The 14,511-nt window shown below is 43.5% G+C and overlaps 2 protein-coding genes across 2 annotated transcripts in view; one reads left to right on the forward strand and one right to left on the reverse strand.

Annotated features, from left to right (window-relative positions):
• LOC147336918 (protein NLRC3-like) overlaps window positions 1–14,511 on the reverse strand; it is a 1,139,417-nt gene that overhangs the window by 810,280 nt on the left and 314,626 nt on the right. The window lies entirely within an intron of this gene.
• Window positions 1–14,511, forward strand: part of LOC147336935 (NACHT, LRR and PYD domains-containing protein 12-like) — a 98,464-nt gene that overhangs the window by 78,694 nt on the left and 5,259 nt on the right. The window contains exons 7-10 of the mRNA XM_086285699.1: window positions 1,711–1,884; window positions 4,022–4,201; window positions 6,267–6,440; window positions 11,377–11,550. Coding sequence (XP_086141825.1) covers window positions 1,711–1,884; window positions 4,022–4,201; window positions 6,267–6,440; window positions 11,377–11,550 — 702 coding nt within the window. The remainder of the gene's footprint in view (window positions 1–1,710; window positions 1,885–4,021; window positions 4,202–6,266; window positions 6,441–11,376; window positions 11,551–14,511) is intronic.

Raw genomic sequence — 14,511 nt, forward strand, 5'->3', positions numbered from 1 at the left:
TGTAGCTTACCTGGCTGAGCAGGTGACCCATGTACTGAAGGTTAGAGTCGTGACTCCAGGGCCTGGTTTGAGTCTGCCCAACACCATTTCCTGTGTGTTATTCTCCTCACTTCTCCCTCCCTTCCTGTCTTCTTTGTCCTATATAGTGAAGACAAAAGGCCTCAAGTTGTGAAAACTCTTCCCCTTCATCATCTTCCATCTCTCTCATCTAAAATCTCCAGTATTCTCTGAGTAGAGAATCTTTTCACAATCTTGAATGATAAGGATCCAAGTGGGTAAAGTTATTTATTTGTTGTGTTCCTATTTGCAGCTGGGATAGATTAAGAAAAACTATCGGCTGCCCAAATTACATCCAGTTTAGAAGACAAACATTGAGTGAAGTGTTTGTTTCATCATCCTTCACAACTCATCAACCAGGTGTCACAAACTGCAGCAGGACAGTACAAAGCATGTCATACTGAATGGCTGCAACAACCAGAGTTTTACCTACCTTTGGTATTTCGTGACAGCATGAGCGTAATATTTACTGAACAGAGTCGTCTTCTGTAATCTTTTCAGATTCAGATTCAGAACACTGTATTTAATTTCAAGGGGCAATTAGGATACTGAGCTTTCCAACCATACATACAATACACAAACATCACATTGGGGAGACGGGTCAGGCTAGGTAGCTGGCCGGTCGGCCGCTAGAGCAGCGACCCGGAACCGACCAGCAGAAAATGCACAACATCAGGAAAGATGAGGAGAAAAAAGAACTCCTCCCAGACTGAGCTTCAACAGGGAGATCAGTTTGAGAACAGACAAAAAAAATGACCTTAGCGCAGAGCACATGAAAACTCTTAATGCGCCATAGAAACACATGACAAGCAACAGGGATGGGTAAAAGGTGAGAGACAGCCGGTGTAGACAGCGCATCCGGGCCTGCAGCATTTGCACTGGTCCCCTCGACCCACCGTCTGCACCGGGAGGGGATAAGCATGCTTAGGATGGGAAGGAACAGTCTAAACACCGTCTGTTATCAGGGTGAGATTTGTTATGTTCAGCTCCAGCCTTGAGACCACAGCTGCCGCCGGTATGTTACCCGCATGAGCTGATGGTGGCTTTCTTTGGTGCGAACAACTGCATGTCAATTTCACAGCTGATCTAACAGTCCGTCACTCGTCTCTCAATCTCCCGTTGGAGAGCCACGAGCTTCTCCGAGAGGTTATCGGTTTTGCGCTCAAAGAGCAAAGTCTGAGAACTCACGACCACCATGAGCTTCTTCAAGATCTTATCCGTGCTGCGTTCAATGAGCCCATTTTGAGAAGTCACGACCCGTCCCATTGTTTCAGCCACAGCGGGCAGCCTTGTGGGGGTTTGAACAGCTGATTCCGCTTTCTTTAATCTTCAATAAGCCAGGGCCAAGCCAGCTCAGATCAGCAAGAACCCTTTGCTGCTGTGAATGTCCGTGCTGCTATATTTCAGGATCAGGCTCTAAATGTACAAATGGATCTGAGAAGATTTCCAATCATGTTTCTACTAGATTTACAGTTTGTTTTCATGTCTTGTGACTCAGAAGGTGGAGCAGGTGGAGCTTACAAGGAGTAAGTGCTGCTATAGAAGAAGAGTTGTGTTTTAATGAAGCTATTTAGTTAACCAATAATTGTATTGCATGCTGGCATTAAAAATGTTTCATTTGACTGATTTAATTGTTTGTTTGTTTTCTTCCAGACTGAGTGGCTGTAACCTCTCAGAGAGAAGCTGTGATGCTCTGTCCTCAGTTCTCAACTCCCAGTCCTCTAGTCTGAAAGAGCTGGACCTGAGTAACAATGACCTGCGGGATTCAGGGGTGAAGCTTCTGTCTGCTGCACTGCAGAGTCCACATTGTACACTGGAAACTCTCAGGTCAGGATCCAAACATATCATTAAATGATATTATTGTACAAACAACCAAGCTTTATAGAATTGGCAGGTGAACTTTTCTTTGTCTTTGGATTGCTTAGGAGATTCTTAATTACTGTCTGAACATTTTTTACAGTCACATATTTTGTTTTAATGGTCAAACAGAATTATTGTTCAGTTCAATGAGCAGGTAGCTGTGAGATTCATAATAATGAGGTATATTTGTATTAAAGATGACTAAACTTGAACAGTAGCTGTGAGTTACTTTGTTTACTCATGTGTGCTGATGTTGTGAGTAATTTAAAGCTGAAGTAAACTTGTAATGAGTTTAATAGAGTTTCTGAAGTAAGTGTACTTGGAGACATTTATGTGTTTACTAAAGTCCAGGAGCAGGAGGCTGTGTGTAGCATAGAGGAACCCAGACCTCAGCTTTGTCTCCTGGTTTCTGTTGCTGCTGTTACAGTTTCCCCTCATCGTTCCTTCAACAGTCTCCTCACTGTAACAAATCAAAGTGTTACTGTATAGATTCACGTCTGAATGTTGCCATGTGCTATTAACACTGAAAGCGATGTTTCATACACCCACGTGGTTCAGTCACACAGTAACTGATGGTAAATAATGTTTGTGTTGAGCACATCGTACAGGTCAGCTGCTCCACACAGATCTCAGGTTTACATGCTGGAACAGTTTGTGATCATGAAGGATAAACCTCACTTCCTCTTTGTTTCATACAGATGTGACATGAACAGTAACACATTCATGAAATCCTTTTAGGAACACAAACACTATTGTAGCTGGAGAATATATTTGAATGTAGGATAATGTAGGGGATCAGAAACAACAGTAATAACTAACCACCACCTCACCATTTGGGTTGGTAGCTGCATGTTGATTGATGAAGTCATTTTCTTCTTCCTCCATTTCTACCTTATTAACATCAGATTAAAAGCTGCACAGAGACAGGCCCTGGACATGTTTAGCCTAGCTTAGTACAAGGACTGGACATGGGGGAAACGGCTCTCATCACTGGATCAAAACATGAAAACAAATCTGAAGTAAAGTTTTGTTGAAGTGAACTGTGGTGGTGCCCAATGTTCCCTCTAAGCTGCGCTCGTGCAACTGCGCGCTGCTGGCACGTCTCTGCACACAGAAAATCTGTGTTGCACACAAGAAAAAAATCAAATCTCAATTGAAATTAAAATTAAATCTTCAACAATTCTGTTTTGCAGTGTGAGTCAGTGACTGGCAGCTCCCATATGGGATTAGAACGATGCCAATATGCTCATGGTTTTACTATGTTTGTCTTGAAGATGTAAGAAGATCACATGGTGCTTTTTATTATTGTGTTGGTTTGTTTCCTGTCTCTTGGATGGAGCCCAGCTGTGCGTGGCCCCTGGGCCTGTGGTCAGAGTGTGTGCTGGATAATCCGGCCCAGGATGAGGCCAAACTGACATGGGATGAAATGTCTGTCACATAATTGAGCTTAGTGTAGTTTCATTTCTGCACAATTTAAAAACAACCAAAACTTTGTTCTGTCTTTTCTGTTATACTGTAGACTTTCTTTGATACTGTGTCCAAAAGGAGCAGCTTTTACTTTGAAGGGGAGCCGTCTCTGTTTCCTCTTCAGGTTGGATGATGGAAGCAAATGAGTGTGTGATGTTCTTTCAGTGTTGCACTTTGTAGACGCTCCCTGAGCACTGGTCTCACAGCCAGCTGCACATAGAGACCAGTGTTGTTAGTCCAGGTCAGAAGATGACTTGATGGAATGAAAATGAGCTTGTAGTTTTTCTGCTTTAATAATGTGACTGGAAAAAGGTGTTGGACTTCAAATATGTCCATTTCTTTCACACTTCACCTTTAAAAGTGAAGCCTTGTTGTTCCTGGAAGGAAAAACACGACTTTTTCAAGTCTTTGTCCTGTTTTTATGATAAATGTACGACTTTAATGTGAAAAATTCAGAGTTTTTTCTCTTGTTGTGTTTGTTTGAAGCTGCTTCCTGTTGGCTTCAGCTGTTTGGAGTTTCCATTTTCTAAACTTCTACATTCTGAACCTTCTTCAGCTCTGAACAGATGATGAAACACTGAATGATTTCAAGCTCACACTTTGTCTAATAAACTTACATCTTTCATTCTTTATACAGATTGAAGGACTGTGATTTGTCAGAGATCAGCTGTGATTATCTGGCAGCAGCGCTGAAGTCCAACCCCTCGTATCCCAGAGTGCTGGACCTGAGTGTAGACTGCAACAACCTGCAGGATTCAGGAGTGAAGCAGCTGTGTGTTCTTCTGGAGAATCCACGATGTCGATTTGAAACTCTGAGGTCAGTCTCATGGTTTAGTTGTGCTGAGATGAATATTATGTGAAAGTTGTGCTGACACTGTGGATCAGTAGGCCCACACACCTCTATACAGGAAGTCTGGTTCTACTCTTTGTAGAACTTCTGATCCCTGATCCTCTGAGTCTGACTCAGTAGATAATGCAGAGTTCTGAGCTGATGTGGGTGAGAGGACTCAGGCAGCCTGACAGAGTTGATGTCCAGGTCTTCCCTGCTTGTCCTGATATACATAAACATGAGTATCCTTGCAGGTCAGATCTCATCAGTCACACCTGTTAGTGCAGCTCTCCTCTAGATTGTAGTGCTTGTTAAACTAGGATGATTTTAGGAGCCTGGACCGCAGAGCTAAGGGAAGATATGACTTGGAAAGACTAAACCAACCTATTAGAGGTGTTCGCACTAACATAGATAAATACTCAGATTTACACCTTTAGTGTCTCACAAAGGGTTAAAAAGTGAATGTGCACAGAGAGGTTGGTGGTGAGACGGGCACTTCCAGCACTGTAGATGTGATCCAGATCAGTGTTCATGGAAATAATCCGGAGAGCAGGATTCCTTGATGAATGTCACATCTTCTTAAAGTTATAATCCACAGGGAAAACTGTGAAACTGTCGATCTGATATCTACTCAGCCAATCGGGTGTTTACATGCCCTTCACTGATCTCCAGCCCCACCTTATTATCAGTTTCTCTCTCTTTTACATCTGAATTATCTTCACTTCACATTTCAGTCAGTCCAGATTTCATTAGCACGTTCACTTTAGCATAATCCATTTTAATCCAAACACCTTTCTCTTTAAACTCTGTTTGTCAGTCACAGTATATCCAGTACAATCCTCTTTTTCACTGCGTCACACACATTCAGAGATCAGAGTGTCCTGTGTGTGCTCTCATTCACTCACACTCACTCTCATATGGCTGAAGTCTGTTTGTACACAGGCTAATCTGGGACTCTCCACCATTTGACCCTAGAAATAAAGAAGCTTCTTGGATGAGAGGTGAAAGGCGAAACGTCTTCAAAAAACTTAAAGAAGTCCAGATGCCTTTTTTTCTAAGCTCTTTAGATAACTGCGAACCTTCACAAACGCCTCATCAGTGGGACTCTCAGAGCTACCAGCCCTTTGCTACAATCACAAAGCTCTTCATTGAAATCAATGATATCAAAGCTGGAATCAAATGAGTCCAAGTCTTCTGCTGATTCAGCATCACATTCATCTTTGCTCCTTGTTCTGCATCCCCACCATGGACTTCATTCCTTTCCAAGCCAGCCTTGAGTGTCCTTTATTCAGCTCATCCTCTGCTTTACTTTTACACCTGATTTTAGCTGCTTTTCTTCTCTCCCTCATAACAAGACAGCTTCTTCTGCCTGAGAACATGTTGGAGTGATTTACTAATCCAGGGCTGATTTTTGGGGAAAATAGTTTTCGTTTTCAAAGTAATCTCCATTTTTCCCAGAAAGAAATGTAAGTAGAAATCGATGATCTAAGTGTGAACACGAGCCTTTAAAAAGGCTCTACTGAGGCTGCTGCCAGTGGTCAAAGCCTCCAACAAAGCTCTGTAAGTACATATGTGATCATAGCTTTAGCTTTTAAATGTTTATTCTAGTTAACACAGATCAGGTGGAACAACTCAAATGAAATATCAAAAATATTAAGTGGTCATCGGTACTCAGTTTGTTCAATACTGAATACAATGGAGCACAAATTGTCCACATTTCTGAAATATTTCTGGGTGTAACTGTCACCAAAGTGCAATTTAGACCTGGCCTGTGGTTGTTATCTAAGTGATAATCATCAATTCTACTAAAACAAATACAAAATAAAGAAGTTTGACACATTTTGTTGATATCAAAAGCACACTGAACAATTCAGTGTTGTTTTACTGCTGTTCTCTCTTCACTTCTTCTCCTCTGATTCTCTCCACATGTTGCTCTGCATCAGTGCTCAGTTTCCTGACAAAACAAGATGAAATATTGCTAAATATAATAGTATCTCATTACGCTTCAACATAAGTGTTTTATTTTTGTAATTGTTTATCTGTTATTTTTCAGACTGAGTCACTGTGACCTGTCAGAGAGAAGCTGTGAAGCTCTGGCCTCAGGTCTCAGCTCTCAGACCTCTAATCTGAGACAGCTGGACCTGAGTAACATCAACCTGAAGGATTCAGGCGTGAAGCTTCTGTCTGAAGGACTGAAGAGTCCACACTGTACACTGGAAACTCTCAGGTGAGATCAAGCATTTTTCTTTCATCAACTGACAGAATTAGCAGATTAATAATAAGGCAGTCCTCTAATAAGAGGAGAAGTGGAGGTGTTTTGAAGGGCAACATACTCTTATGCTGAAAGCAGACTTCTCACAGATTCTGAGACTGCAGGTTTCATCACTGTCCAACCAAAATTCACTGAACCAGCAGTAAATGAACGTCCAAAACGACGCTTCATGTTTAAAAAACAGATGATCAGGGGGATTTGTGTTTACATCTTTTTTGTGTGATCTGTTCACCTGCTGTTTTAGCTGTTTGGTGGTTGTTGAGATGGTTTTGTGAACTTTTAGCTGAGATTCTGACGTTTCTGTAGATACCACACATGTCTAATTACTTTGTACAGCATGAACGGCCATAACGAGGTTTTTAACAGTAAGAAAAGTTGTAAAACTTCAGAAAATATAGTTAAAAGTCCAAAACCTTCTACGTCTGGTGGCTTGTGGTAAGGAGCAGATCAAACGAGTAAAGAATTACGTTATAATTATAAATTGCTTCAACAGCACATTCAGGTCTGTGAGACTCATTCAGACACTGAGCCGTGGCTCTGTGCTACATGCACATAGTTCTGCATCTCTGCCATTCAGACACACTTTATATATAGTTTATTTTATGTAGTATTCAATACTGAACTGTACATTTAGTCTTTTTAAAGGCAGCAAGTTTTATTCAGTGTTTTCATAAAAGCCTTATTTTTATCCATTTACTGCTATTAGGAAGAACACGTGAGGTTTAAGACCTGGACCAGTTTGAAACCTTTTGTCCTCCACAGTGGAAAATGGGTGGAAATAAAAATGGGTCTCACTTTAGCCAGCTCCTAATTTTATCAGTTCTACTCTCAGCGTCTCCTGTATATCTCCTGTATAAATGTTGCACTCAGCTTTGTGGTCTCCAATATCACTGAAATGCAGCCAGATGCTGCTCATTTTGCCTTTTCACTCTTTCCTGACACGCTTGCATTTCAGTACAGCTCCCATTTCTCTGTGTACTGGTCTCTACCACTACCCTTGCTGTCTATGGGACATGTCTTCTTTCACATAATGGTATGATCCCAGTCTGTCTCTGAAAGTGTTTGGCCACATGGTTTGCTCATCAGAATAAAACCTCAGCCCTGCTCACATTGATTATCAGCAAGCCTGAAAATTCATCCATATTTGACATATGAAATTATCTCATGGGCTGGATTTGGCCCACGGGCCATATGTTTGACACCCCTGGTTTACACAGTTTGGTATTCAATGTACAAGTGAGTTAGCTCTCAGCTAACTAGCAGACAAGCTAACTGCTGGGACTGCGTCTTTCTAACAAGAGCGTCAGACACTCAGACTGGTTTCCTTTGTGGATGATGATGTGTTCTCACACTGATCCTTCATGCTGATGCTGCCATCCACCCACTGCTCCTGGATTCTCATCATCATCTCCATCAGCCCTCACAATACTCCACCTTCATCAGCTTCATGTTCAGCAGCCTGGATGGACAGTAATTCTTTCCATGGGTTATGGTGGGACATTGAGAGCTGAAGTCAAACAGCAGTGAGAATGAAAGACTGATTCATTTCTATTTAGTCTTGTGATGTGCAGCTTTGTTCAGAGCATTAAGACCCAGCAAAGATTACTGAGGTCATAGAGTCCTGATGAAACCTGTGTGCTTATAGAAACTGAGACCAGATGAACCAGAATAGAAGGACATTAAAATGAAGTGTCAGCTACACAAAGGCAAAGCTATTCAGTTGTTGCTGTGAGTTATTTAAATGGAGGATGGAGTCAGACTTTAATCTAGTTTTTTACAAAGTTCCCTCAGCGTCCAGAGCCACCAACATACCTTTGATCAACAGCAAGTGAACATTTATAAATGTGTGTTTGCAGAACAGGAAGCAGCAGAACTATTGTTCTGTTATCAGGCAGCAGCACAAACGCTCATCAGCTCATTTACTGTGCAGGACTTTGAGTGTGTGAAGTGTGTGTTTGTGCTGGATTTCCTTTGGAGAATCTCAGTCAGAAACCAGACAAAGAAAAACTCTTTCAACAGTCCAGGTTGAGTTGACAACATGAACTGCATTTATCTCAATTTTAAATACACGTAGACATTGAGGGCTAACAGGAGGGACCATGCGCTTACCTGCTGCTCTCTGGCAGGTAGCTCCATGCCCTCCTGGGTTTTAATTGCACCTTAGAACACACATGCATCAACACTACAATGAGCGGGTGGAGGGAGGTTTGGAGTCTTCTCTCACCCCCGTTCTCTGTGGCCTGCTGGAGCGGGGGGGCTAGGAGGAGTTGGCTGTCCGGCTGCGGTCTGGGGTGTGGGGCCTCCCTGCTGCTGCGGAGTCGGGGCGGTCTGCCTCTCCCCACCGCAGGGAAAAGGGTAACACCACCTGGGTCTGGGTGCAGTTCCCCCCCTCCAGGGGCAAGGGTACCTAGACCCGGTTGGTAGAGTACGCTTGGGGAGTGTGATCGTGTGTACAGCGTCTCTTTATGTCTGTCTCCACGTCGGTTGAGTGTGAAGTGCACATGAGAGCATGAGGGTGGGAATGGATGTTTGTGTCTGTGTGTGCCTGTATGTTTGTATTTATATGTCAGGTTGGGTATCAGACGCCACCTCTCTGGGGACATCTCGGGCCCTCCAAGGTTTGGAGGCCTATCTCCACCCACCACCACTTCCCCTGCCGGTGGCGGACTCCCTCAGGTGTCGGTGCGTTGGTGGTTCTTTGTATCTGGGGGTGGGCGTCCGGGTACACACCGGCTCACTCCTTGGCGGCCACTTATTGGGGCTCGCTCGGGCCATTTCGGAGGTGGGGTGCCCCCGGCCTCTCAGCCTGGGGCTCGGTCACTCAGGCACAGCTGGCTGCCAGCGGAGCTCACGGGCGCGTCACTGCAACTCCCCCTGGCTTCTGCTCCGCGGCTGCTGAATGAGCCCTCATCTGGGACTCTCCTTAGCTCTTACTGGGACAGTGGCACAGCTTCCCCTCTGTGGGTCTTCCTTGGTCTCTTGTGTTCTGGGGGCCTCTGGATGTCTGGAGTTTTGATCTCCTCCATACCTGCTTCATACCATAGAGGACAGGGCTGTGGCTCCCCACACTCCCTAGCAGATCATTACATGGAGAAACCTTTGGAATGCAAGCATGCTGATCCACACAGGTATGCACACAGGTGTACACATGGGTATTCACAGACACGGACTACAGCTTTCTTGGCTGCTGCCTCAAAGCACACTGTGCGCTGTCTATCTTGCGTGTTGCACAATATCGTTTATTATTTAGTAACTATAAAAAGAAAAAAAAAACATTCAGTGTGCAGAAACAGATCAGGTGCTTTCTAACAGCAGTGTTCCCTTTAACACAGCAGCAGTTCAAATATTTCTGTCAGTCTGAGCTGAAACATGAATCTAATCTAATCTAATCAGGACACTGAGAAATACATCATGTTAAATATACCTGCAGGCTTCCAGCTGTGAACTTTGTCCCTGTCAGCTGTGATTGCCATGGCAACCTTGGTGTTGTGCGCGATGCAGGGACGTGTTCAAAGGCAGACGTCTGGCAGCAGCATCATATTTGATGCACTATCTGTACTGAGTGTGCTGACTGTATTTCAAATGTCCCACTGCTGTGCAACATGAATCACATGTTCTGCACCTTTCTGTAACTCCCAGGTAACCATGGTTACCCAGCTACAGTATATTCAGAGCCAGTGAGCACTTTCACAATAATCATGATTTTAAAAACTGTGATTAAAATAATTGCTGACGTTAATCAGTTAATGAGTTAACGAGATAATAACAGGTTAAGTTGCCCTAATAATTAGACTTTGATGACAAACTGATGTGATCTCCATGTTTCCTTTGTTGGACTGTGGGCGAGTGTCAGAACTGAATGTACTGAGTAACATGTAGAGTTTAAACATGTGTCAGTTCCAGTTTTAGAGCTCTAAAGTGCAGCTATCATGTTAGGAATATGTTAGGAATAGACAGGAACACTGAGCACACTGAGGTCAAATCTTTATTTTACCACTCGCTGCATTCTTGATGTTCATGAATTCAGCAGGTTCATGATTGTCTGCAGCATTAATCTCATATTTCCATTAAAAGTGTTGAATTTGACTGTTTGATGTTCTTTATGATCTCTGGCACCAGTTCATCTGTAGGCTGAGCTCAGTCCATCCATTTAGTGAAATGATGTTTAAAGGTCTCCTTGTTCTGTGAGCGTGCACAGATCCTGAAGCAGAAAGCCTGGGTTACAGAGAAATGATCATCACTGTGGTGATGCTCATCATCTCTGACTGGGATTTGAGGTTTTGTCAAAGCAGCAAAGAAAGCCTGGCTATGTTGGACTGGGTGTGGAAGCAGCTCCCAGTTTGAGTTCAGGAGACAGACACCCTCTCTACTTTGAAGATCAGCTTCAAACTTTCCTTTTTGATAAAACTTATAGTTAGAGCTGGATCAGGTGACCCTGAACCATCACTTAGTTATGCTGCTATAGGCTCAGGCTGTTGGTGGACTTCCCATGATGCTCTGCTCTCTTCTCCCCTCTTTTCACTCCTGATGCTTTTATATGTCACTACTGCATGTCCTTAACTTTTGTCTCTCTGTTTTGTTCTTGTCTCTCTGAGCTCATCTCTTCTCTTTCCCCTCACCCTGCAACCAGTCATGGTAGATGCTCCTCCTGGAGCCTGTTTTCACTGGGAGGATCTTTGTGTCAAAGGGAGTTCTTCTTCCCACCATCACCAAGTGCTGCTCACAGTGGAGGCGGTCACCTTACACTGTTAAACAGCTTCAGATGACTGTTGTTGTCTGTTGGGTATTGTCACTTATAAATAAAGTTACATTGAATGGATGTAAATGGATAGATGTTATTGTGACAAAGAGAAAACAACTGTTGACAGATTGTTGTTTTGTGTGTCTGCAGTCTGTCAGGCTGTCTGATCACAGAGGAAGGCTGTACTTCTCTGGCGTCAGCTCTGAGCTCCAACCCCTCCCATCTGAGAGAGCTGGACCTGAGCTACAATCATCCAGGTGATTCAGGAATGAAGCTGCTGTCGGCTGGACTGAAGGATCCAGGCTGGAGACTGGACACTCTCAGGTATGGAGAGAAAATCTGATAGAGGAGGAAGAGCTGGAAACATTTCCTGTGTCTTTCACTCACTTCCTGTTTGTTTCCTGCAGATGAGACATGAACAATCACACATGCAGGAATATTTTCAGGGACAGACACACTAGTCTAGCTGGATAGTTCATGGATATTTATGTAGGGGGTCTTCAAGGAGTCTGTTTGCAGGAACATTAATGATAACTGATATGTTGAGAGTTTCATTAAAAGTAGACCTACAGTTAGGTCCGTAAATATTTGGACAGAGACAACATTTTGTAACTTTAGATACACTTTATTAGGTCACAGGTGTACTATACCTGAGATAGTGGCCACTGTGTAATTAATAAGGTGTCAGCCATGTGTATGTTTCCCATGCTGTATGTCCACAGTCACAGTGACAGTCAGTGACACTGACAGAAGGATGAAACAAGGCTGAATAGGCTGAACAGCTGAATTCACAATAAATTTGTTCTCAAGTGCACATTTTTCTGTTATTGTTCTCAAACAACAGAATGAGAATGAAATATTGATTCTAACAGGGCCCATAAAGGGCTTTTATTTTTTATTTTTTTTATTTTTTAACACAAAATATGAAAAATAAATAAACAAATTAAGAATTAATAAGAAAATCAATCAATCTGTAATACATAAATAAAATAATAATAAGATATTTTTAGTCAGTGAACTTGTGTGTTTTTCTCAGTCTTCTATATCTGCTGTATTTAGATTGAAATGTCTGTATTAACAGTTCTATAACCTTCTTCTGAACATGAATGGAACACTGGAGAAAATGAACTGTTCTTCTGAACATGGCTTCTCTTGCCTACTCCTTGCTGCTAGAGACCTGGCAGCGTTTCCTCTCGCATAGCCGAGCCAGATTTGGCCTGAGGGAGGAAGCAGTTGCAACCCTCAGTATGTCTTGAAGATGATCATCCGTAAGTCTGGACCTGTACTTGGACTTATTGAAGTTCAAAGTGGAGAAGAGCTTTTGGCACAAGTATGTGCTACCAAAAAGGCACATGGTCCGTTTGAACATTCGGGAAAGCCGAGGGAAACTAGGGCTCAAGTCTCTCAAAAATTGTCCAAGCTTGTCTGCTTTTCCACTCACCTCCCTGAACTTTGCTTTGAGTTCAGAGTTGCACTGCAGCTCAATGAGCTCCATTTGAAGCACAGAAGGGGCATCTTGCACATCAAAGGAGAAGGGGTCCGCAAAAATGTGAAAGGTGGCTCTGTGTGTCTTGAAGTCAGCAAATCTGTGATCAAATTCCTCCTGTAGCCTCAAAATGACATCAACATACTCGTCAGCACTGAATGGTGTGCCTGCATCCAGGAGTGCCTTGCATGCTGGGAAATGGCAAAGGTTTGTCTGAGAGAGCTGAGCTTTCCAGAGCGCCAGTTTTGTGGAGAATGCTCTCACGTTGTCATAGGCAGCACTGACAAGTTGCCCCTGGCCTTGTAACGTCTTGTTCAGTACATTAAGCTCATGTGTCATATCAACAAGAAAAGCTGAGTCCATGAGCCATTTGGGATCAGTTAGCACAGGAACACTAACTCCATCCTTCTCCATGAAGGCTTCACTTCTGCTCTCAACTCAAAAAGTCTCTTTAATACATTTCCCCTGCTGAGCCAACGTACCTCAGTGAAGTCGAGCACATCCCCATATTCTGACTCCATTTCCTCTAAAAAAGCTCAGAACCTTCGGTGCTTTAAGCCCCTGGATCTGATTTGGTTGATGCATTTCACAACAATAGACATCACATTGTCAAACTTCAGGCATTTGCTGCAAAGGACCTGCTGATGGATGATGCAGTGCAGAGCAATGGCCTCCTCCACGCCTTCCTCTTCCAGTTTGTTTTGTGCCACCAGTCCATGTTTCCTCCCTGTCATTGATGGCGCTCCATCTGTTGTTATTCCAACAAACCTCTTCCATGGCAAACCAACATTCTCAATGGCATCACACAGCTTGTAAATATCTGCTGAGCGGTGGTCTGGCCATGCATTGGAATTACTGTGAGCAGCTCCTCCATCACTTCAAAACTGTCATCAACACCACGGACATACATTGGGAGCTGGGCAGTGTCGGTGATGTCTGTGGTCTCATCAAGAGCGACTGAGTATACACTGAAACATTTGGCTTTCTCACACAGTTGGTCATAAATGTCACTTGACAGGTCAGAAATGCGATCTGCTGCGGTGTTGGCAGAAAGGCTGATGTTGCTAAACTGACCTTTCTTTCCCGGACAGACTATATTTGCAGCCTGCAATATGCACTTTTAGACAAATGCACCTTCTGTGAATGGCTTCCCTGCTTTAGCAATCATCTCACTAACCACGTGGCTCCGACTGCTGCATTATTCTCTTTGGTTGCTTTCTTGGAGAAATCTTGCTGCCTCAGTAGATCTGTTTTAAGACTGGCAACCCGGTTCGCTCTCTCGTCTCCCTGGTATTTTGCATCCAGCTCAGCATGTCTAGTTGTGTAATGACGTTTCAAATTGTATTCCTTGTGCAGCGCAACTTTCTCTGTGCAAATAAGACAGGTCGGGGTGCCCCTGTGCTCAACAAAGAAATATTGCATTTCCCACTTTTCCTGAAATTGTCGGTGCTCATCACCAACCTTTCTCTTCACCGCAGGCTTTGAAAAAGACATGTTTGGGGCTATGTGACATTTATAATTCTACTTGGTGTCACTGTCGCATTGAAGTTTCAATCAAGCGTTTAGCCGACGGACGGGGAACGTCTCAACGCGTAGAGAACGTCATTTCTGCTTCTTTTTCTTGCAACCGTAGCACGGCGATCGGCAGATAAAAAGCCGGTAGCAGTCTCCTTTGTTTTTACGCTCGATGTTCATGTCTTTCATGACGACACGAACACCGTGGCGTTTGCAGATGGTAGAAAGTGCAGGGATAGCGAGCGCAAAAAAGGCGACTGCTCACGGCGCCGGGCTGTTGTTAC

Source organism: Aulonocara sp. 'chitande type north' Nkhata Bay, linkage group LG3 (assembly GCF_057382095.1).
Source record: "Aulonocara sp. 'chitande type north' Nkhata Bay isolate Kocher_YH1m ecotype deep benthic linkage group LG3, A_spYH_male_GT1.1, whole genome shotgun sequence".
Lineage (NCBI taxonomy): Eukaryota > Metazoa > Chordata > Actinopteri > Cichliformes > Cichlidae > Aulonocara > Aulonocara sp. 'chitande type north' Nkhata Bay.